The 24563-nt window shown below is 40.1% G+C and overlaps 1 protein-coding gene across 24 annotated transcripts in view; it reads right to left on the bottom strand.

The window, feature by feature from the left end:
• The window catches only part of snap91a (synaptosome associated protein 91a), a 222718-nt gene that overhangs the window by 94894 nt on the left and 103261 nt on the right, over positions 1 to 24563 (bottom strand). For 22 of the 24 annotated variants that reach the window (XM_043685664.1, XM_043685669.1, XM_043685700.1 and 19 more), the window contains 2 exons: positions 19272 to 19348; positions 15087 to 15092 (listed from right to left, as the gene is read on the bottom strand). In XM_043685664.1, coding sequence (XP_043541599.1) covers positions 15087 to 15092; positions 19272 to 19348 — 83 coding nt within the window. The remainder of the gene's footprint in view (positions 1 to 15086; positions 15093 to 19271; positions 19349 to 24563) is intronic. The other 2 variants (XM_043685682.1, XM_043685726.1) reach the window with 1 other exon arrangement.

Genomic DNA, 24563 nt, shown 5'->3' with positions numbered 1-24563 from the left:
CAACTGTTTATATCCTGTCAAAGCCACATTACAATCTCTTCACAAGATTTTCAACCCATCTTTCTCAAAGTTATTAACCATACCTACAATCCTTTCATTCAAATTATTTATGTATAAAATTTAAACAAGTTGTGACTCCACATTGCTGTACAACATACATTTTGTTAAATCCTGCCAGTCCAAACAAAATGACGAATTTATGCTTGCTCAGTTTCCTGTTAACTAGCCAATCTTCTATCCACACAAACGTTACCTTCTAAAACACAAGCTCTTACTTTCTGCAATCATCTTCAATTTCCAGAAGACATTTGAGAAAGTGGCCCATAATACACTACATTCACCAGCTTCCCTTTATTCACAGTACATACTCTCTTCAAAACAGCTTCAAATGTTGCCCTTTCACAGAGTCATGGTAAACTATTTGTACTAGTATTTTAACTTCTGCGAAGTCTTCCTCCAAAATTTCCTGTAACAATACCTTCCAACATCTTGGCATATGGAGGATAGTGGGCTAGGATCGGCGCAACATCGAGGGCCAAAGGGCTTGTACTGCACTGTACTTTTCTATGTTCTATCTTCTCGAAGACAAATGTTAAACTAATAAATGCTAACCCTCTCCTGGGGAGGGGAATTATCCATTCTTCTTTAATCTGATGAGTTTTTTGAATCAAGGCTGTAATTTTCTGAAATTCCCAACTAGCATCTCAGTAGCCACTTCATTTACAACGTTAGAATGAATTCCATCAGGTCCTGAGGGCCTACTGTCTTTCCGTTATGATAGTTTCCTCAGTACCCTTTTCGCTTGATTGTTATGGAGTACCTACCTCAGTTTCACCTTGATTTGCAAGCCTTTCTCAGGTTTTATTTCTGTCTTTGGCTGTGAAAACAAAATCTCTTTTCAACACTTCCATCACTTTCTATTAATTCCCGAGATTCCACCCACCGTGGGCCAACAAAATCTGTTCCCCTTTTCTTAAGTACTTGCAAAAAAGCAATCTTTTATATTTTACTTAACTAGCTTTATCTTGTACTTTAGTTTTCCTTTTACATACATATCCATTCATCCTTTGCTGGTTATAAAATTATATCCATTCTTCTGACCTACCACAATTTTTGGCAGAATCAATTGCTTTTCATTTCAGTGAGATTGTTTTTCAGTTTTGTAGTGTTGCACAGATGGTACATACTTCTCAGAAAATCGTCCTCTCTCACTAAAATGTATCTAACCTCAAAGTTATAAAACCTAATAGTCTGTCACTGCTCCTTACTCTCCTACTCCATAAGTTGATTTCTAATGAATCACTTTATAGCTGTCTGCATCCCCAGGAACTGCCTTTAAGCTTATAAAAATTAGTTTTAGGCCCCCTTTTCTCTCTTTTTAGCTGAATGCCAAAATTAATCATGCTACTGAAAAGCACCTTTATTAATTAGTCCTGATCATTACACTTTATCATGTCTGAAATAGCCTGGTTGGCTCTAGAATAAGGTCTCTGAACTACTCCCAGAAGTGACTCATCTTTGCTATTTCTCATGTTGACCAAAAGTAAATTTACACCTCTCAGCATTAAACTATTATCATCCTTAAGTAACAGCACTACTACAACTTCACGAACACCAACCCCCCCCCCCCCCCCCCCCCCCGCCAACAACCATTCCCAAGAATCCAGTCTTCTAAAATGTCAAATATTCTTGAATACTCAAGTTCCATCCTTAGTCACCTTGCAACACACATCTCTAACGGCAATGAAGGAATACATATTTACTTCTGATAGAACTGATCATACATATTTCGACTTAAGTTCGTCAGTACTAATATATTTGTCTAGTTCACATTAATCTAGAATCTCACTAGTAGCGTTATTTCTAAATTGTTTTCAAGTGGACTAAAGTTCATGCACCATTAAACGTCAGCTTAATCATATTCATTGCTAATTATCTTTTGGTTCGAAGGAATATTGATGCAAGAAGTTATCCTGCAAAACTAAGTTATTATCTTTCCAAATGAGTGAGTCTATTTATTTCAATGCAAACCAAATATTTCCCATTCAGATGTATCAGCGTTTAATACACCAAACTTGGAGGTGTAGTAGACAGCGAAGAAGGTTACTTCAGATTGCAATGGGATCTTGATCGGATGGGCCAATGGGCTGAGGAGTGCCAGATGGAGTTTAATCTAAATAAACGCGAGGTGTTGCATTTTGGGAAAGCAAATCTTAGCAGGACGTATACACTTAATGGTAAGGTCCTAGGGAGTGTTGCTGAACAGAGACACCTTGGAGTGTAGGTTCATAGCTCCTTGAAAGCAGAGTCGCAGGTAGAGAGGATAGTGAAGGCGGCGTTTGGCATGCTTTCCTTTATTGGTCAGAGTATTGAGTATAGGAGTTGGGAGGTCATGCTGAGGCTGTATAGGACATTGGTTAGACCACTTCTGGAATACTGCGTGCAATTCTGGTCTCCTTCCTTCTCCATTGGAAGGACGCTGTGAAACTTGAAAGGGTTCAGACAAGATTTACAAGGATGTTGCCAGAGTTGGAGGATTTGAGCTATAGGGAGGGGTTAAATAGGCTGGGGCTGTTTTCCCATGAGTGTCGAAGGCTGAGGGGTGACCTCATAGGAGGTTTATAAAACCATGAGGGGCATGGATAGGATAAATAGACAAAGTCTTTTCCCTGGGGTGGGGGATTCCAGAACTAGAGGGCATAGGTTTAGGGTAAGAGGGGCAAGATTTAAAAGGCATCTGGATAGATGTATGAATAGGAAGGGTTTAAGAGGGGTATGGGCCAAGTGCTGGCAAAGGGATGAGATTAGGTTGTGATATCTGGTCGACATGGACGAGTTGGGCCAAAGGGTCTGTTTCCGTGCTGTACATCTATGACTCTATGACATGGTTTTAATTTCTGTATTAATGGACACCACCACCTCTCAGCTAATATCAGGCCTATGCACAATGCTCATTAGCTTTTTTTCACCATTTCTTAATTGAACCAATTAAGTCCTCATTTTCTGCTTACTTCTCATTCCAGGATTTTGATCTAGCCACACTAAAAGAAGCGCAATATATTTTCAAGACAGGATGGTGAGCTGTGCATGGCGGTGCTCCCATACATCTACAGGCATTGTCCTTCTAGATGGTGGTGGTCATGAGGTTTGGGGTCCTGAAATTCTGCAGTGCATCTTGTATGTGGTACATACTGCTGCTATTGAATATTGGTGATGGATGGAGCAAATGTTCACTGATATGAAGGGGTGTTGATGGCTTAGTGGTATTATTGCTAGACTATTAATCAAGGAGTATAGGTGGAGGCCCAGATTCAAATCCCTCCATGGTTGATGGAGGAATACAAATTCAATAAACCTATGAAAATAGAACCCAATGATGACCATGAAACTGCTGCTGCAAACCAATCTGGCTCACTGATGTCCTTCCCTGAAGGACATCTGTCAACCTCAGCTACTTTGAGATTTACATGTGACTCCAGATTCACAGCAATCCATTGATTCTTGTTATGGATGTGTAAGGGGTACTGTACCTTTAAAGAGTTAAAAGCTAGCAGAACTACCTGACACAGCATCAAGTGTTCTGAACAAGGTAACAATGTAAACATTTGGTCAAACAGCTAGAGTAGCTCAGTTGTCTAGATACAAAAACAAATTTGAATTTGGCCAGTTTAAATTATACCTCAAAATACCAAACTCCAATCAAGTTTGAATTTGGTATTTTGACAATTTCAAAACAAATGAAATAATCCGATGCTTTGGGGTATAAGATGGGGGAAAATTAAACAGTTGGAGGAGAACGGCCAAGCTACTAACGTATGCAGACTGCCTGCAGAATAGCTCCCTTAAAAGGTACCTTTATCCATCAACGACCTGTGAAGCAGAAACCCGAAGAAGAAGAAAAGAAAACTGAGAAAGATACAAAGAGAAGATTCAACAGCTGGCTGGTTTTGAAATTTGCATTTTTTGCTAAATCTTAAATCGGGAGTTTTATTGGACCAGTATTACAGAAGGGAAAGTAAAAGTTTAGAGAAAGGAGTTGTAAGTAGCTGTTAGTTAATTATTCTCTGTTAGACTTTTAAAAAAAGTTATCGTTTACTTTAAATAGTGACCTTTGGGAATACTTCTTGGGCTTTCAAATTTTCATAGATTCCAGCTTGGGGTAAATCTTTTCAGGGTGCTGGGTTAAATTAGCAGTAGGGTTTACCCCAACGTTGTAACTGTTTGGGGGCTTTCATCTGAGATTTGACGAGATCGAGACAGATTTGAATAGATTTGGGGTACAAATAATTCCAGCAGATTTAACACTTGGAGGTTAGTGCCCTAGATCCTTAAATAAAACGTAGGTGAAGCAATTTGTTAATTTTGGTAATTTGTGGTTGATTAAATTAAATGGGAAAGAAATGGCTCTTAAAATTGCTAGAGGGGGTTCAGGAATTTGAAGACGATTCTCCAATTTGCCAAGAAAGTTTAGAAGGTAAGAAAAAGGCCATACTTTTAGAATTAGCAAAGATGTTGGATTCACGTTTAATCAAGGACAAAAGTAAAGCTGAAATTGTAAGAGTTACTCAAACACTTAGGTGTGTCAGAGAAACAGACAAGTGCAATAGAGGTAGAAAAACTACAGTTACAATTGAGAAAATGGAGTTAGAAGATAAACTAAGAGGGAGGAAGGAAAGGGGGGGGAAGGGGAGGGGGTAGAAAAGGGGTGAGAAAAGGGGGAGGGGGAAAGGGAGAGAGAGGGAAAAAATGAGAGGGGAAGAGAGAGAGAGAGAGGCTCTCAGCTGAGCAAAGAGAGAAGAAAGGGACAGACAAAAGACAGACTTTGAACTTGAGAAGTTATGACTTAGTCAACAAAGTCAGATTAACAGGATGGAGATTAAAAGAAAAGGTAATAGCATATACAAATGTTAAAACTCTGCCACATGTTGATGAGCATGTTGAAACCTTCTTTATTTCATTTGCAAAACTGCCTAGGCAGATGGAGTGGTCCAAGGATTTATGGGTAATGCTAGTGTAGACTAAACTGGTAGGCAGAGCCAGTGAGGTATTTGCTGCGCTGTCAGATGAGGGGTCAACACAACATGAAGAGGTTAAACAGGCTATTTTAAGTGCGTTTGAATTGGTACCAGAAGAACATAGACAACGGTTCAGAAACATAAGGAAGGAACGGGGTCAGACTTATGTTGAGTTCGAAAGAATTAAACAAAGTCATTTTGATAGGTGGGTGTGCGCTTTAAAAATAGATAAGACCTTTGAGGCATGACAAAAGATTATTCTGCGAGAGGAGTTTAAAAAATTCACTTCCAGAGATGGTAAGAATTCATGTGGAGGAACAGTAAGTTCAGAAAGTGAGAACGACAGCAGAATTAGAAGATTTTGGTGCATAAACAGCTTCCGGCCAGAATTTCTTCCTGTGAGGGATAGAAGTTGGGATAAAGGGAGATCCTACATTATGAAACCAAAAGTAGAGAACAGTGGTAAGAATTTACCACAGGTTAAAAAAGAAACCTAAGAGGGTGGAAAGGAGGTTAAAGGCCTCAAGTGTTTTCACACAATGGAGTGGATTGCAAAGTTACAGTGCTGGTGATTTCAGAAGGGCACTGGGAAAAGGTGGTGTTTTCACTGCCAGAAAGTGGGACACGTAAAGTCACAGTGCTGGTTGTTAAAGAAAGGCACTGTGGGAAAAGATGTGGTAAAAGAAGCTAAGCCACTGGCATTAGTGAAGGGAGTAAAGGAGACCCAAGAAAAGCGAGGAGCTGCCAGAGAGTGCAGAGTCTAGGCAGGGGCTGGGTATAGATTTAGTACCTGATCTCTACAAAGAATATGTCTCTGTGGGTAAAGTTTATTCAGAAGGAACAGGGGGAGAAGTTATAATCTTGAGAGATAAAGGACCTAACCAGTCGCTGATGGTAAAAGATGAGCGAGTATGCACTCTTTCTGAATGGTTAACTGACTGTGGTAATTTGTGGGATAGATGGACAAAAATTTAGCATTCCCCTATGTAAGATTCAAGACTTGGCAAGTCACAGTGGGAGTGATTGACAGAGTGTCAGTTCCAGGAATTCAGTTTGTTCTTGGGAATGGTTTGGCAGGATCCACGGTGGGAGTGACACTAGTTGTGGAGAAGCCCAAGGAAGACCAAGAAACTGAGTTAAAACAGAAATTTTCTTGGTATTTTCCCAGATTGTGTAGTAACCAGATCCCACTATCATAAGTCACAGCATGAAGCAAAAACTAAAAGGAGAGATGAAGGAGTTGAGGTTTAGTTAGCAGATAACCTGTTTGACGTAATAGTGCAGGAAAAACAAACAGGCAGAGGGTCAGACAGAACGGTTTAGTCCTGAAAGGCTAAGGGACTTGCAACAACAAGACAAGGTGATGAAAGATATACAGAGGAACGTCGATTATCCGAATACCGGATTATCCGAAGGAGGTCGAGGTCCCAACCCTGATCGCATCTTTTGTTTACACTGATTAAAAACAAATCTTTAAATCGAGAACAGTCCTGTATGTGGAGGAGAGCCCAGACATTGTCTCCAAATGACTGACCTCCCGCCCACTTTCCCTCTCCCCACACTTTCCATGAAGTTCTACATAGGAGTGAACCCTGAAACCCCTTTCCCAGATATTCTGTCTAACATTGTCCCTGTACGTGGCAGAGGTGGAACTTGTCAAAAAGTTGCAGTTAAAAGGATGTGTGTGGGGCAGTCTGTGTGCGTATCCCTGCACTCATAGGAGACTTACCCCAGAAAGGTAGCAGCAGTCCAGTCCGGCTGCCCTGGAGGGGGAAGAGAGTGGCCGTGGGCAAGAGTCGGATGGTAGTTGAGGGCAGCTAGGGGGCGTTGCTGAATGGGTTTTGGGGGGGGGGGGGGGTTGGATGGGGTTTTGGGGGCAGGCAGGGGGCAGTGTTGGACAGGATTGGAGGCAAGCAAGGGGGTGGGGCCTCACGTGCCGTGTGCTGCAGTCTTGAACAGGGAGCAGACTTAATAGAAAACTCCCGAGCCCTAGAGGAAAGGCACTGAATCGATTAACCGAATAATCAACTATCCAAACAAAATACTGCCCACCCAGCTCGTTCAGATAATTGAAGTTCCTCTGTATATGTGGTTGTGTACCCCGAAAAGGAGACAAAGAATACTCCTGACTGTTATGTGAAAGTTAGAATACCAAGACGGAAATGGAGACCGTGGCAGGTTAGAGCAGAGGAGAAATAGGCTGAAGTGCACCAGATTGTGTTGCCAGTAGCATACAGACAGGTGGTGTTACGGGTAGCATATGTACTACCTGTAGAAGGTAACCGAGGGGTATGAAAGACTCAGGCTGAGGTACAAAAACATTTTTATTGGCCTGGAATGCAGAAGGATGTGGTTAATGTTAGCCGTACGTGTCATGTATGCCAAACGGTAGGTACGTCACAGGCGGTAATAAAACCAGCACCTTTGTCATCAATTCCCGCATTTGAAGAACCTTTCACACAGGTTATAACTGATTGTGATTGACACTGACCGAGGTACCGCAGAAGATAAAACGGCAAGAACAGCCCTATTGACCTTGCAAAGTCCTCCTTACTGTCATCAGGGGTTAGTACCAAATTTGGAGAGTTGTCACTCAAACTTGTCCAGCAATACCTAACACAAGACTATAAGAAACAGGAGCAGAATTAGGTCATCAGCTAATCATCTGCTCCGCCATTCAATCATGGCTGATAGGTTTCTCAAATCTATTCTCCTGATTTCTACCTGCAACCCTTGACCCCCCTTACAATTTACAAACCTCTGTCTGAAATACATTCAATAACTCAGCCTCTTATAGCCTTCTGTAGCAATGAGTGCCAAAGATTAAATACGGTTTACTTGAAGAAATTCCTCATCTTGGTTCTAAAGGGCTGTCCCTTCACTCATAGGCTATGGCTCATGTCCTAGGGTCTCTCCTACTCATGGAAGCACCTTCTCCACATCCACTTTATTCAGGCTCTCAATATTCTCTAAGGTTTAATCAGATTCCATCCCCGCAAACTTTCCTATCTCATCAAATACAGATCCAAAATCCTCACATGACAAGCCCTTCATCTCTGGGATCATTTCCTGTAAACGTCCTCTGGACCCCCTCCAGCTCCAGCACATGTATCCTTAAACACAGAGCCCAAAACTGCTCACAATATTTCAAATGCAGTCTGACCAGAGCCTTATACAGCTTCAGCAGTATATTTCTGTTCTTGTATTCTAGCCCCCTTGATAGGATTGTTAACACTGCATTTGGCTTCAGCACTACCAACTTGCATATTAACCTTAAGAGATACCCGAACAAGGACTCCCAAGTCCCTTTGTGCTTCAGATGTCCAAACCCCTTCCCCACTTAGAAAAGAGTTTATGCCTCTAATCTTCCTACCGAAGTGAATAGCTTAACTCTTCCCCACAATGTATTCCTTCTGCCACTTTTGTCCAGTCACCTTTTGTCCATTACCTTTTCTTCCATCTATCTTTGTGCCATCTGCAGAACTTGCAACTATACACTCAGTTTCATTAATGCATAACATGAATGAGTCTGGTCCTAACATGAATCTCTGCAGAACTCCACTATACACTGGCTGCTATCCTGAAAAAGATCCCTTTATCCTTATTCCCCACCTCTACCAGTCAGCCAATCCTTTATCCATGCCACTATTGTGCTCCTCATATCATTGGCCTTTATCATACTTAGCAACCTCCTCTATGGCGCTTTGTCAAAGGCCTTCCAAAAATCCAAATAGATCCATCCACTTGCTTTCCTTTGCATAACTTGCTGGTTACCTCCTTAAATAGTTCTGAGATTTGTCAGGCATAACCTCCCCTTGATGAAGCGGTGCTGACTCAGCCATATTTTACCACACACTTCCAAGTATGCTGCAATCTTATCCTTAATAAAGATAAGGTTTCAGAGATCAATGACCGAGGTCAGGCTAACTGGCCTGTAATATTTTTGTCTTCTGCCTCCCTCCCTACTTAAACAGAAGCATTACATTAGCCATTTTCCAGTCCTCTGATTCTTACCGACTCGATTGATTTTCAAAAGATCATCACCATTGCTTCTACAATTTCCCTTTATATGGTTGCTCTTCCTTGGGGATGGATTTCCCGCATGTCTTTGTAGTTACTTTTACTCAACTGTAACACTGTTTCATTTAATTCCAACTTCGCCAGCTCAATCTGCTGGGTTAATGCAGAGATATTAAAGTCACTGCCCTCTAGGGATTCCTTCAGGACTCTGGATGGTCGGGGTGTTTTATCGATCTTCAGACCTTTTAGGTTCTCTAGCACCAGTTTCTTAATGATGGCCAATACACTCACATCTACCCAGAGTCTCTCTAATTTCTGGTACACTGCTGGTGTGTCCTCCACTGTGAAAACTGATGCAAAGTACCTATTCAGTTCCTCCATCATTTCTTTGTTCCATTACTACTTCTCTCGCCTCATTTTCCAGTGGTAGTGTCCAATCGTGCCCATCTTACCTTTAGATTATCTAAAAAACTCTTGCAAACTTCTTTAATATTACTACCTTCTCTAATAGTTCATTTTCTCCCCTATTATTGCATTTTGAGTTATCCTGTGTTGGTTTTAAAGGCTTCTCAATCTTCTAGTTTCCAAATCTTCACCACATTGTAAAGTTTTTGTTTTACTTTTGTGTGGTCCCTGACTTCCCTCAACAGCCATGGTTGTCTCATACTCCCTTAATATGTTTCATCTTCCTTGGGAAGGATTTCCCACATGTCTTTGTAATTACTTTTACTCAATTGTAACACTGTTACATCTAATTCCAACTTTTCCCTCTCAATCTGCTGGGTCAACTCTAAGATACTTCAGTAAGCCATTCGACAAGGTTCCACATGGAAGACTGATTAGCAAGGTTAGATGTCACAGAATACAGGGAGAACTAGCCATTTGGACACAGAACTGGCTCAAAGGTAGAAGACAGAGTGGTGGTGGAGGGTTGTTTTTCAGACTGGAGGCCTGTGACCAGTGGAGTGCCACAAGGATTGGTGCTGGGTCCTCTACATTTTGTCATTTACATAAATGATTTGGATGCGAGCAAAGAAGTACAGTTAGTAAGTTTGCAGATGACACCAAAATTGGAGGTGTAGTAGACAGCGAAGAGGGTTACCTCAGATTACAACAGGATCTTGACCAGATGGGCCAATGGGCGGAGAAGTGGCAGATGGAGTTTAATTCAGATAAATGCGAGCTGCTGCATTTTGGGAAAGCAAATCTTAGTAGGACTTATACACTTAATGGTAAGGTCCTAGGGAGTGTTGCTGAACAAAGAGACCTTGGAGTGTAGGTTCATAGCTCCTTGAAAGTGGAGTCACAGATAGATAGGCTAGTGAAGAAGGCGTTTGATATGCTTTCCTTTATTGGTCAGAGTATTGAGTACAGGAGTTGGGAAGTCATGTTGCGGCTTTACAGGACATTGGTTAGGCCACTGTTGGAATACTGCGTGCAATTCCGGTCTCCTTCCTAAAGGAAAGATGTTGTGAAACTTGAAAGGGTTCAGAAAAAATTTACAAGGATGTTGCCAGGGTTGGAGGATTTGAGCTATAGGGAGAGGCTGAACAGGTTGGGGCTGTTTTCCCTGGAGCGTCTGAGGCTTAGGGGTGACCTTATAGAGGTTTAAAAAATTATGAGGAGCGTGGATAGGGTAAATAGACAAAGTCTTTTCCCTGGGGTCGGGGAGTCCAGAACAAGAGGGCATAGGTTTAGGGTAAGACGGGAAAGATATAAAAGAGACCTAAGGGGCAATCTTTTCACACAGAGGGTAGTACGTGTATGGAATGAGCTGCCAGAGGAAGTTGTGGAGGCTGGTACAATTGCAACATTTAAGAGGCATTTGGATGGGTATATGAATAGGAAGGGTTTTCAAGAATATGGGCCAGGTGCTGGCAGGTGGGACTAGATTGGGTTGGGATATCTAGTCGAAATGGAAGTGTTGGACCGAAGGGTCTGTTTCTATGCTGTACATCTGACTCTATATTACAGTCACTGTCCTCGAGGGATTCCTTCGCCTTAAGTTCCCTAATCAAGTCTGCCTCATTACATATAACGAAATCCAGAATTGCCTGTTGCTAATGCACTCTACCACAAGCTATTCCAAGAAACCATTTCTTAGACACTCCACAAATTATCCAAACTGGTTTTCCTAGTCTACTTACATATTGAAGCCCCATTATTAATGTGACAATGCCTTTCTATCTCTTGATTTATTTTCTGCCCCACATCCTGACTACCGCTAGGAAGCTTGCACACAACTTCCATCAGGGTGTTTTTCGTTTGTGGTTCCTCAACTCTACTCACACAGACTTTACGCTTTCCAACTCTCAATCGCTTTTAGCTAATCGAATTAATTTCATTTCTTACTAAGAAGGTAGCCCCACCTCTCTGTAGCTCTCTGCGATATCCACATCATACTTGCAAACCTCAATCTGTGATACCTTCTTTGTACAGTACATGCATTTAAATACAACATCCTCAGCCCTGTGACGATCATATTCATGGAATTACAGGTAACATCCTGGATGCCATCATCACCATCCCTGGGTATGCGTAGTATACAGTCAGGAAGGAGTTGCTCTGGGAATCCTTAACATTAACTCCATACCACACCACACAAAATTTCATCAGGCCAAACATGGGAAAGGAAACCATTGCTGATGACCACATACAGTCCTCCCATAGCTGTTGTCTCGGTACCCCATCATGTTGAACAACACTTGGAGAAAGCGGAAAAGATGACAACAACACAGAATACATGCCTGGCAGGGAATTTCAATGTCCTGGCTTGGCAGCAGCATTACAGATATACATACTAGACCTCAATCTGCCTGCTACAGATGCATCTGTCCATGACAATATCGGTGAGACTGACCATTGCATAATCCTTGTGGAGATGGAGTCCTGCCTTCACACTGCAACATCTCCATCATTTCACTATCACTGTGACAAACAGGACAGACTTCGAACAGAACACTAGCAATTCAAGCCTAGACATCCATGGGACGCCATGGGCCAACAGTCAGAGAATTGTACTCTAGCACTATCTCAAACTTCATAGCCTGGCATATCTCCAACTCTACCACCAAGCCAGGGGATCAACCTTGCTTCAATGAAGAGTGCAGAAGGGTAAGCTGAATGAGAGCAATAATCATCTTACTGAATGAAGAGAGCAGACTGCAGGACTACTAGCCTACTCCTACTCCATTTTTGCACTCTGTCATAACACAGCATCTGATCCTGCACCTCTTCAAAAGATGTACCTGGAACAAACTTCCTGGGTAATCGCTCCACAATCTTACATATCAGCACGCATGCAGTTCATATTTCAGCTCAATGACTGATGACCAAGAGATTTGTGGAGGAAATATCTTCCACAGATATATTCATTTGACAGTATGTTGACGAACACCCATAAAAAGTGTACTCTAGAGGAATAACCCATTCCATCACATTTTAATTAATACTTCAATTAATTTGATATTTAAATTAAAAGGCAGTTTAACTCTAAGCTAATACCAATATACATGTCCATTAAATAAATGATTCCAAATATAAAAAAATACACCAATGAACTCAGTATTCACTTGCAATTTAGGCACTTCACATTCTGTTAATAATGACAATTATAAGTGTTTCTGTCTTTTGTCTGCCCTTCTGCTTTTCCCGATAGGCTGTGCAGCTGTTAGCACTCTCGTGCTTTTGACTTTATAGCTCTATTTACTGCTCGAAGCTTTGGTAAGTTTTAAAAATGTGGAAACTATCACCTCTCTTCACTTTGCTCAAAATTCAGACTCCCTCCCAACAATGCAAACTGTACATCCAGTTAATATTGCAATCTGTCCTTACCCTCTGCCCAAGTTGCAGTAACCTTATCAAATTAGGATTTATCTGGATTGATGTGTTGAGCTGCTCTCATTTTTCATAGCCATTTATCAACTAATGAAACATTCCACTCAATGAGAAATGGTAAATTTCAGAAAATTAGGTAGTATAATTTAGAAAATATTAATAAATAAATCGCTTAGTTAGATCTGGTATTCTTTGTACCTTCAATTAATGTTTCCAGTCGCATCCTTAAACGACTTAGATGAAGGGAATCAAGGCAAGGTGGTGAATTTCACAATAGACACAAAGATAGATGGGAAAAAGATGGGCTGGATAAGTGGGGGATTAAAAAAAAAGGCAGATAGATAACAGTAAAAATGTGAAGCTGTTCACTTTTATAGGAAGAATTATAAAAAAAGCATTACTTAAATGAATAACAACTGCAGAACTGAGGTAAGAGGGATTTAAGTTTTCTGGTGCATAAGTCACAAAACATTAGCAGGTCGGTGTAGAACATAATCAAAAGTGGCTAACTGAAAGCTGTACTTTCTTAACTGTCCAATTCCTATTAAAAACAACATAATGTTTTAGTTATACAGGCCACTAGTGAGTCCATGCTATGAGCAGTTTTCTTTTACTTCCTTCAAGAAGCAGATGTACTGGAGGTGGTTCAAAGGAGGTTTACCAGATTAAAAGCTAGAATGAGTGGGTTTTTCCTCTGCGAATCGGTTGGACAGGCTGGTTTCCAGTGGGATTTGAAGAGTAAGGAGTGGCATGATTGAAATGTATAAGATCCTGAATGTTTTTGATAAGGTGGATGTGGACAGCCCAAATCTAGGGGGCATGGTTTAAAATTAGTAGTCACCCTTTGAGGTGAAAGAGGAGGAAAATTTTATTTTCCCTTGGAGGGTTGAGGCATATTAGTACTCTCTGCCTTACACAGGAGTGGAGCTGAGGTATCATACAATACTTTTAAGGTAGAAGTGGGTAAATTCTCGTCAGACGGAGATGGTAATGAGAAATCTGAAACACAAAGATCTTGCGGAATAGCGGAGCAAGCATTAGACACTGAATAATCTACTTTGGCTCCTATTTTGTCTGGATTGTATTATGAGTGCCCATGAAACACAGAAATTAAACAAACAACTATATGGTTATATGGAAGGGCATGGGAGGTTCATGTAAGGTGACCCTTGGTTGAGAGAGTTTAAGCGTTGAAACAAATCTTGAACTTGAGTTTAATTCAGAACTGCACAGACAGGAGATACATGAACAGAACCACAATGATGTAAGCAAAAGTACAAATTTGTTAACATGCAGAGGGCTAATTGCTAAAAATGAAAATCTGTTGCACTTTTAAGGGACATGGTCACTGGACATAGACACAGAAGTAGTTTAATTAACCTTACACAATGGAAAGCTGTTTATTTCAACAAGGACTGGTTTAGTTTTCCAATGAGACATAGTACAAATTATATTTATCAGTTTGTGGGCACACAAAAAAGTGACAAATAACATAAGATCTTGAGCTACATCCCTGTACACATTGATAAAATAAAGCCTTTGCATTGTCGAAACCCTAACTGTCTCAGTATTGAGCATTGCTTAGTATAAAACTGCATGTTCATATTCAAACATGGATACATTTAATTAAAGCGCGATGAAATATATTGCTGAACACAACTTAAATGTTTTTCAATTTTTTTGTGTTCCCAGTTTATTCAGCCTCTGGGTCAAGAACTGCTTCAAGTGAGAGTGAATACCATGAGCTACTTGAAGATCTGATAGTCATTTGCTGGCTATGTTCTCAACAATGGAACTGAACCAGTTGTTGTAATGACTGGACGAGGTTTAGCTGTTGACTAAATTATAAAATCAGCAGGTAAACTAAGCTGGTAACACAACCAATAAAATTTATTCCAAAAAAAAACAGAAAATGCTGACAAAACTCAGATCTGTGGACAGAGAAACAAAATTAACTCAGTTTCTGTCATCACAGATGCTGCCAGATTTAGGTTTTTCCAGCATTTTTGGTTTTTGCTTCAGATTTCTGACATCTGCAGTGTTTTGCTTTTATTTGAAACTTCATTCCATTTTTTCAGAGGGAGAAAACTGGAGTCAACTGAAAAAAGCTGGTGACTTGAATTTATCTTGCAAAAATCTCCAGCTTTATGTTTTGACAGATATTCTTCCTCGTTTTTATACTATTCTCATGTAAATAAATTCTTAAAAACTTACCCTTCACTAAGATCCCATGGCAGCCATAAAAGAAAAGTAAAGTTTCAACAGTCACTTGATAAAAACTAAGTTATTCCATTTTTAAATTTGAAAAAATACTGTATCTCAGTAATCTCAACATTTTAAAAAATCCATGTTTATGACAAAGGTGCAATTTTATACTTTTGTACAAGGTTTTGAATTGGAAATTGTTACAAATAACAAAGTTCGCAAATTCTCAGTCATAACTTATTCTATTGGCATCTTGAAATGCTTTTAATTCTACGTTCCCAGTTCAAGGCACGTTTGCAATATAAATGTTACAGGAACTCAAACATAATTTCAATCTTGTGGCTCTAATACAAATTTTGTCCACAGTATTTGTAGTTATTAACTTAGATTTGGCTGGACAAGAAAACATAATTAAATAGGACAGACTGTATAGCTAAAAGGACACTCTACTCAAACTACTCATGCTAAAATTTATATTCCACTCGAACGTCCTTCCACCATTCCCCATTTGATTTGCCAAACCTTCTGCTCCCCTTTTTTCTCATAAGCTTATCATAAATATCCTTCGACATTAAATCAAAGGCATGGGCAGAGAGAGTTTTTCTGCATTTCCTATTTTATGACTATCTTATATCACCGGCCTTTAGTTTTGCTCTCTCCCACAGTAGAAACGTTCTTGTTCTATCCATTCCTATCAGAACCCAAAACAAATCTCAGCCTGACAATCTTTTCTTGATCCTTGCAAATCTTCCCCCAAACCCTCTTAAGTAACTCAAAAGCTTTTTGTAACATCAACCAGAAACTGGAGGTAGCACTGAAATTCTGGTTGGAACAGGTTTGATACAGGTTTAGAATAATTTTCAGACTTTTGATTGTATCCTTCTAGAAAATAAGCCTATTGTTAGATGTACTCTGTTTTGTGGCCTTGCTAAGTTTAGGTGCAAATTTCAGCCATCGAAGAATTTGTACCCAGACCCCTTGTTCCTCAAACTCACCCAGCTTTGCACCTTCCAAGTAATGAGACTGCTTATTCTTACCAAAATGCTTTACTTTGTGTTGAGCTTAATTTGATAATTCCTTACGCATTCTTCCAAAATTATTAATTTTTCCCTGTAATTTGTTGCAAACCCCTATGTTGACCATCCTGTCCCTATGACACATACAAATTTGGTATCATGTGCCAGTTCTGGACCCAGAATCCAAATAGTTCAGGTAAATTTGAATGGCAGTGGTCAGAGCACTGAGGAACACTAATGCCCACTTACTGCTACTCCAAAGAATTGTCCTCACCTGTCACACTCTGCTTTTTGTTATGAAGCTAGCTAACCATTTATTCCACCACTACACATTCATCAACCGTATTCATTTGTCTATTATGGAGCACTGTATCAAAGTAACTTTTAAATAAAAACAAGATAAACTGCCTAGATTATATTACCATTGCCTACACTATTACATTAATAATTTTAATAAGGTTGATCAAGCAAGACTTTCCCTTTCAAAATAAACTCTGGCTATTCACTATCAGTTTATTTTTCTCTACTTATTTGTCATCCCCTGCTTACTATGATTCCATTATTTATCACAACATGGATGCTAAGCTGACGAGCCATCCAGACCACAGGCTTTATACTCAGAGGGGATACGTTGCTATTTGTTAGCTCAAAAGCCCACATCTTAGAATTTTTCAATTTTAATTGAATAGCATTCTCCAATGGCAACAATCCGCTCAGTTTGCTGAACATGAATTTTAATTCCAGAATCACTTTTCCATTTCAAAAGGGTAAAAAGGTATGTGGCAGTAACCTTATTAATAATAATATTTGGTTTAAATTTCATTTCTTTCTCAAGGAAGCAGAGCTTTCAACTCAATTCTGGTAAGAAACTAAGCAGAATGGAACTCACCCATGTATGCTTCCAGCCTGCACAGTACCAAATTGATGCTTCAGTAGCATTATTTAATACTTCCACTTTATGTTTAAAACGAAACCAAACAACTTTGTAATATTTATAGTCACAGCAAATCAGCAAAATTTTGACTTGTTCCATGACAGATTAAGTTCTCAAGGGTATATTCCTTGTGATCAATTGTTTCTCAAAGTTTTTAAATATGCAAATTAAATAATGTTAATTGCAGAAGGTTTGTAACAACTTTTTTTTGTGGGAGCATATAATGATGAGCTCAGAAAGACCTTCAACCTGCTGTACCTCTGGTAGTTCTTTCATAGTTGTAGAATCATACAGCTATACAGCATGGAAACAGACCCTTCGATCCAACTTGTCCTTGCCAACCAGATATCCTAAATTAATCTAGTCCCATTGTCAGCATTTAGCCCACATCCTTCCCAACCCTTCCAATTCATATACCCATTCAAATGCCTTTTAAATGCTGTAATTATATTACCTCTGCCACTTCCTCTGGCCACTCGTTCCATCTCTACACCACACTCCGCATAAAAATGTTGCCCCTTTGGTCCCTTTTAAATCTTTCTCCTCTTACCTTAAACCAATGCCATCTAACTTTGGACTCCCCTACCCTATGGAAAAGACCTGGCTATTTACCCTCTCCATGCCCCTATAAACAGTTGGCATCAACTGTAAATGTAGTGATGGCAATTGTGAATGACAAGAAATACTAGTTCTGTGACCTGATGACTCTTGGCCTAGAAGCAGTACCAATAGGATAGATCAATATTGGAGATGACAAAGGAATACAGCAGACAAAAGAGCATTGCAGCATAAAGAACAGAGGCATGTCTGCAAGCAGCTGTGTAAAACAGTTTAAACAAAAGGACTGAAATCCAAAAGCAAGGTGACAGAGATTGAAAATTTGACAGTTCCATTGCTTTACTTTGGTTTTCCCAAAGCCGACCAGATTGCATTGCGATGTTTATTAACGGGATTCAGATAAAGAGGTCCCTGGGGGAAGTATGCATTGTCAAGATTATTGTGAACCTAGCTAATATGAGTTACTGCAGGTGACATTAGAGTGACAACTATCTTCAGGAGATTCTGATGAAGTGGAGCCACATAGCAGGTGACTCCAGGATGAAGTCCAAACTGAGGAAAGTGCAAGATTTTGCATTCTGGAAAGCAAGTTGAAAAGACAGATGTGGTACAAAGGCTTGTGATCTCACAAGATAGTGTTTGTTGTATCCACTATTCCACACATAATTTGTAGTTTGCACAGGCTGTTACTTGCCTGTTAATTCATACTTAGTTTACATTTATTTTAACACCAGTCAAAATCAGTGTTGCAAAAAGTGGACTTCTGCTGGAGTTTTCTCCATTCATGGGCCTTCCAGTGAATGTCATTATTTTTAGTTTACATTCTCCATAGAGATCATAACATGATTGCTTCAATTATATACAATAGCACATGCAATGCAAATTAATTCTAATGATTTGACATTTCACTTTACACTGCCATCTCCAAATGTTTAACAGTTGCACACAGTGACTTAAACTGAATCCCTTCCTTTACAAACACAATTCTGCCAATGACAGCAAGAAACTAAAATAAATCCTGCCATCAATTCCACAATCTCCACCATAAAAATTATAATGTAATTGTGCAATTGATACAATTGTAATAGAAAAAATACTCAGAAGTTTGGCATCAGGTTAGTTGCTTTGTATGGATTCAAGTTTGATATTCTCAAACTAGATTAAATCTTCAAATAAAAATTGGAGTTCCTCAATTCTCTTCCAAAAACAATAAACAAAATGATTCTTGAAATGAACTCATGATACCATGACCCTTTTCTCCCCAAAACATTTACTTGGCTTTTACATGCTAAATGGACGTGTCAACTGCAAGAAAAATGGAAAATGTAGGTGTAAATTGCTCATGGTAAACTTAGTCAATCACTTAAAGTTAATTTTACAGCACTAATTTGTTGATCGCTTACTGCTTTGCACAGATAAACTTGCTATGAGGTATCAACGACTAAATTCCATGTCATTTATGAACTTATTTAGTCAACAGATAGAAAGATTCTTTCCTGCAGTACAAAATTTGACAGTTAATTAAATCACTCAATAGCTTTATACGAGCATTTCATTTACTTTACAGCAGTGGTAAATAGTATAATAGCATTTAAAAATTATGCAGTTGCAAGTAGCAAGCATAGCCAAATATCAAGTGAGAACTTGCTTTATGAAAATACAAAACCTAAACAGAAGCAAACTTACCTACTGCCAGCTGCATTTTTCTTGCCTTCCAGTGTATTCAAATGCTGTTCAAGGGCTTCCAAAAGACTGCTAGGAGCCTAAAGGAACAGCAACACAACACATTCAAAACATATTTACGAGCAATTGACCAGCCAGCTAAACAAGGAACCGGAGCAAATCACCCGTAATCATTTGCCTGGAAAACTGTAAAGCACTCCAGTTTCCTGCTTTATTTAACTTTGTCCATAATATCAAAGCATCACAAAATAAATTTCATGCTTTTAAATCCATTGAAGGCCTTTAATTAAATAAAGGCACAGAAGATAATCAGGTTTTTAAATCTTTTATCCTCTGAGAAAGATCCTAAATTAGGTCCGAAAGTAGCATAAAATAATCTTATTTAAGTTTCTTACATATTAGAAACAATAGCTCATGACACATTCACACTTTTTTTTTTATATAATTTATGAAAAAGATTCAAATTTATTCATATGACAAAGTAAGATTGTATTTACATACTGTTTAATATTGAATAGATTTATGGATTTTGCGTTTGACAACAGCCTGAGCATTTTCCAACAGAATTCAATATTAGAAACACGTGGATTGTTTGAAATGGATTTTAAATTTGCTAATTTTAACTCCTTTTGCTTTGTAGCTAAGTGAGTCAACCAAAGAGTCCAAAACCTGGGCTGACCATTGAAACATTAACACTAAAATATTAATGAACACTTAATATTTCTAAAATCTTCTGCTTTTGTTCTCGTTGGCTATTTATCTGCCTAGTCTATTCACAGGATTTAAAAAACTTCAGACAGTTTATATGTGTAAATCTCTATGACTATGACTCTCTGCTAGGAGTCACAAATTTACAATAATATTTGCAGAATTCACTCGCATCAATCAAATCCTACAGATTTGCATTTTGCTTTGAAGGAAGAAGAACATATATTTTAGTCCATCTTTTGGAATAGCTGAGCAAACAGCTTAAATAAATTTTCAAGTACAACCTCTTCACCTAGAAGAACACAAATGAGATAAAAAGGAGGAAGAGATATAAATTAAAGTACAGGCATCAACTGAGATACGGTAACTTAGAAACAGCACCTTCTTAAAGAATTTCAGTTAAAACACATTTCACAACTGCATTACATCTGAAAACTGTCCTTCAAATTATCGTAAAATCTTTTCTATTTCTTATCAGAAATAAAACAGAAAGCAAGATATCCTTACTGCACTTAGATTGCTCACTTCTGTAGTCAGTTAGCAGAGAAATGTTGAATGAAAAGAAAAAAACGTACAGGTAGTTCTCCTATAATGCCGTCATTGCATTCCACCAAAACTTTGCTTAATAGAAAAATCGCTTAATAGAAATAATGGAGCCTATGGGAAAAGAGGGGTTAGGGCAGAGCAGCAAAATAATATCACTCATGATCACCCAAAAATCACCCGAAAGCCTAATGCAAAGTATAGCACAGCCTGAATGAAGGTTGAAATCAAATTTATGAAACAAAGTAAATTTAACACAGTACATTTTTGAAAATCTAAGAAAGCTGCTCTCTGTACAGTAACTCAGAGCTGCTCTGTTGGCAGCTGACATTGCACTTACGCAGAACAGCACATAGACCTGCACTGACATCACATGTGCAGAACCGCAAGAACATCGGCGCCTATGCAGAATGAAGTGCACGAATCTATCCCTGCTGAAATCATGCTATTGCCAGCAGAGGTAAGCATTCTCCAAAACACCACTACCTCATTCTTCAGCAACGTTACAGCCAAATCGCGCTGCCGGAACACACATTATCCCAGAACTATCAGTAATGACTGACTCCCCATAATATCGGTAAATAGGAATACATGACGAATACACAAAAAAGCACAGAAAAAGCATGAAGTAACAATACCTCACACTCGTGACGTGGAAAGCAACAGCGAAATGGACAAGACCCTCATATTACATGCAAGATTTTATTTGTCTTCATCTGGGACACTGAACAGCAAGTCACCTCTTCCTTATTTGTCTCTTACTGTTTCATACGATTGTACTGTCACCCTCTTTCTTCTCCCCTCACCACACCATTTCACATTTCTTTTACCTTTAGCTTCACTTTGAGGTTGTTCGGTAATGTTGGTAATGATATTAGCATGGAGAACTGAGGAACGACCCAAATGCCTAAAACTGGATTTTTAGTGCGAGCTGTGCAAATCAAATTCACCTAAAATGGTTCTTCTCCCATACCCTCCTTCAGTTCATGCTTCGTTGCTCCCATTACATCCATATACCTCCCACCGTCACAATCTCTTCCTGCCACCCCTAACTACATTCAATTCTTTTGTCTTGAGCTGTCTGCTCAACCCTAGTAACCGCTCTGCTCCATTGGCAGTCCCCTTGCCCCAAGACCTCCATCTATGTTCCCTACAATGCCATTTTCTCAAACTTCCCTATCGACTCCCTCAAAATGTCTTTGTGGATTCCAAAATTCAACATTACAAATTAAATAAATTGAAGGAATAACCTGTTTTAATTCAGTGCCTATCGTCCCTCCACCATAACTCTGTGTTAAAACTTAGAATCCGTATTATATACGGTCCTTTCCTGCCAACACTTACAAGGCAGTGGATCAACTTCATACTGCTTTTTGTCGAAAGAAAACTGGAGATGAGGACAGGTGTACTATTGCCTTGACCACTGGACTTTGCAGCAAATGTAACACACCTACCCCCACCCCTAAACCCTCCCACAAAAAGTGTAGCCATTCCTGTTGGAAATGCAGCAGCTAATCTACACAAGCAAGGACCCAGATCAGATAGAGTTGTAAGATGTACAGCACAGAAACAGACCGTTCCGCCCAACCTGTCCATACCAACCAGATATCCTAACTTAATCTGGCCCCATTTGCCAGCACTTGGCCTGTATCCCTCTAAAATCCTTCCTATTCATATACCCATCCAGATGTCTTTTAAATGTTGTAATTGTACCAGCCTCCACCGCCTCCTCTGGCAGTTCATTCCACACACCTACCACCCTCTGCATGAAAAAGTTGTCCCTTAGGTCTCTATATCTTTCATCTCTCACCCTAAACCTGTGGCCTCTAGTTCTGGGCTCACCCACCCCAAGGAAAGGACCTTGTCTATTTATCCTATCCATGCCCCTCATGATTTATAAACCTCTTTCAGGTCACCCCTGAACCTCCAGAGGTAACAGCCCCAGCCTATTCAGCCTCTCCCAATAGCTCAAATCCTCCGACCCTGGCAACGTTCTGGTAAATGTTTTTCTGAATCCGCACATTTCACAACATCCTTCTGATAGAAAGGAGACTAGAATTGCATGCAATATTTGAAAAAGTGGCCTAACCAAAGTCCTGCACAGCCACAACATGCCTGAACTCCTGCACTCAATGCACTGACCAATGAAGCATACCAAATGTGGCACAGTGGTTAACACTACTGCCTCACAGCGCCAGAGACCCGGGTTCAACTCCTGCCTCAGGCAACTGTCTGTGTGGAGTTTGCTCATTCTCCCAGTGTCTGCGTAGGTTTCCACCGGGTGCTCCGGTTTCCTCCCACAGTCCAAAAGTGTGCAGGTTAGGTGAATTGGCTATGCTAATTTGCCCGTAGTGTTAGGTGAAGAGGTAAATGTAGGGGAATGGGACTGGGTGGGTTGCTCTCCGGAGGGTCGGTGTGGACTTGTTGGGCTGAAGGGCCCGTTTCCACACTAAGTAATCTAATCTACCATCCTACCTACCTGCGACTCTACTTTCAAGGAGCTATAAACCTGCACTCCAACGTCTTTGTTCAGCAACACTCCCTAGAACCTTTCCATTAAATGTATAAGTCCTGCTAAGATTTGCTTTTCCAAAATGCAAAACCTCACATTTATCTACATTAAACTCTATCTGCCACTCCTCAGCCCCTTGCTCCAACTGGTCAAGATCCCGTTATACTCTGAGGTAACTTTCTTCACTATCCACTACACCTTCAATTTTGGGGTCATCTGCAAACTCACTAACTATACCTCCTATGTTCACTGCCAAATCATTTATGTAAATAATGAAAAGTGGTGGACCCAGCACCGATCCTTGTGGCACTCCACTGGTCACAGGCCTCCAGTCTGAAAAACAACCCTCCACCACCACCCTCCGTCTTCTACCTTCAAGCCAGTTCTGTCCAAATGGCTAGTTCTCCTTGTATTCCATGAGATCGAAATTTGCTAACCAGCCTCCCATAGGGAACCTTGTTGAATGCCTTACTGAATTTCATACAGATCACGTCCACCACTCTGCCCAATCAATCCTCTTAGTTAATTCTTCAAAAAGCTCAATCAAGGTCGTGAGACATTACTTCCCATTCACAAAGCTATACTGACGACCTCTAATCAGTCCTTGCCTTTCCAAATACATGTACATCTTGTCCCTCAGGATTCCCTTCAACAACTTGCCAATCACCAACATCAGGCTCACTGGTCTATAATTCCCTGGCTTGTCCTTACTACCTTTTTTAAATAGTGGCACCACGTTAGCCAACCTCCAGTCTTCCAGCACCTCACCTGTGACTATTGATGACACAAATATCTCAGCAAGGGGCCCAGCAATCACTTCCCTAGCGTCCCACACAGTTCTAGGATAGACCTGATCAAGTCCTGGGGATTTATCCACTTATTTGTTTCAGGACATCAGCACTTTTTCCTCTGTAATATGGACATTTTTCAAGGTCATCATCTATTTGAAGAGGTGACCAAGGATGTGGATGAGGGTAGAGCAGTGGATGTAGTATACATGGATTTTAGTAAGGCATTTGATAAGGTTCCCCATGGTAGGCTTATGCGGAAAGTCAGGAGGCATGGGATAGAGGGAAATTTGGCCAATTGGATAGAAAACTGGCTAACCGGTCGAAGTCAGAGAGTGGTGGTAGATGGTAAATATTCAGCCTGGAGCCCAGTTACAAGTGGAGTTCCGCAGGGATCAGTTCTGGGTCCTCTGCTGTTCGTAATTTTTATTAATGACTTGGATGAGGGAGTCGAAGGGTGGGTCAGTAAATTTGCAGATGATACGAAGATTGGTGGAGTTGTGGATAGTGAGAAGGGCTGTTGTCGGCTGGAAAGGGACTTAGATATGATGCAGAGCTGGGCAGAGGAGTGGCAGATGGAGTTCAACCCTGCCAAGTGTGAGGTTGTCCATTTTGGAAAAACAAATAAGAATGCGGAATACAGGGTTAACGGTAGCAGAGGGATCTTGGGGTCTATGTTCATAGATCTTTGAAAGTTGCCACTCAGGTGAATAGAGCTTGTAAGAAGGCCTATGGTGCATTAGC

Source organism: Chiloscyllium plagiosum, chromosome 3 (genome assembly GCF_004010195.1).
Source record: "Chiloscyllium plagiosum isolate BGI_BamShark_2017 chromosome 3, ASM401019v2, whole genome shotgun sequence".
Lineage (NCBI taxonomy): Eukaryota > Metazoa > Chordata > Chondrichthyes > Orectolobiformes > Hemiscylliidae > Chiloscyllium > Chiloscyllium plagiosum.
The sequence above is the reverse complement of the archived record's forward strand: the minus strand, read 5'-3'. Positions and strand labels throughout refer to the sequence as shown.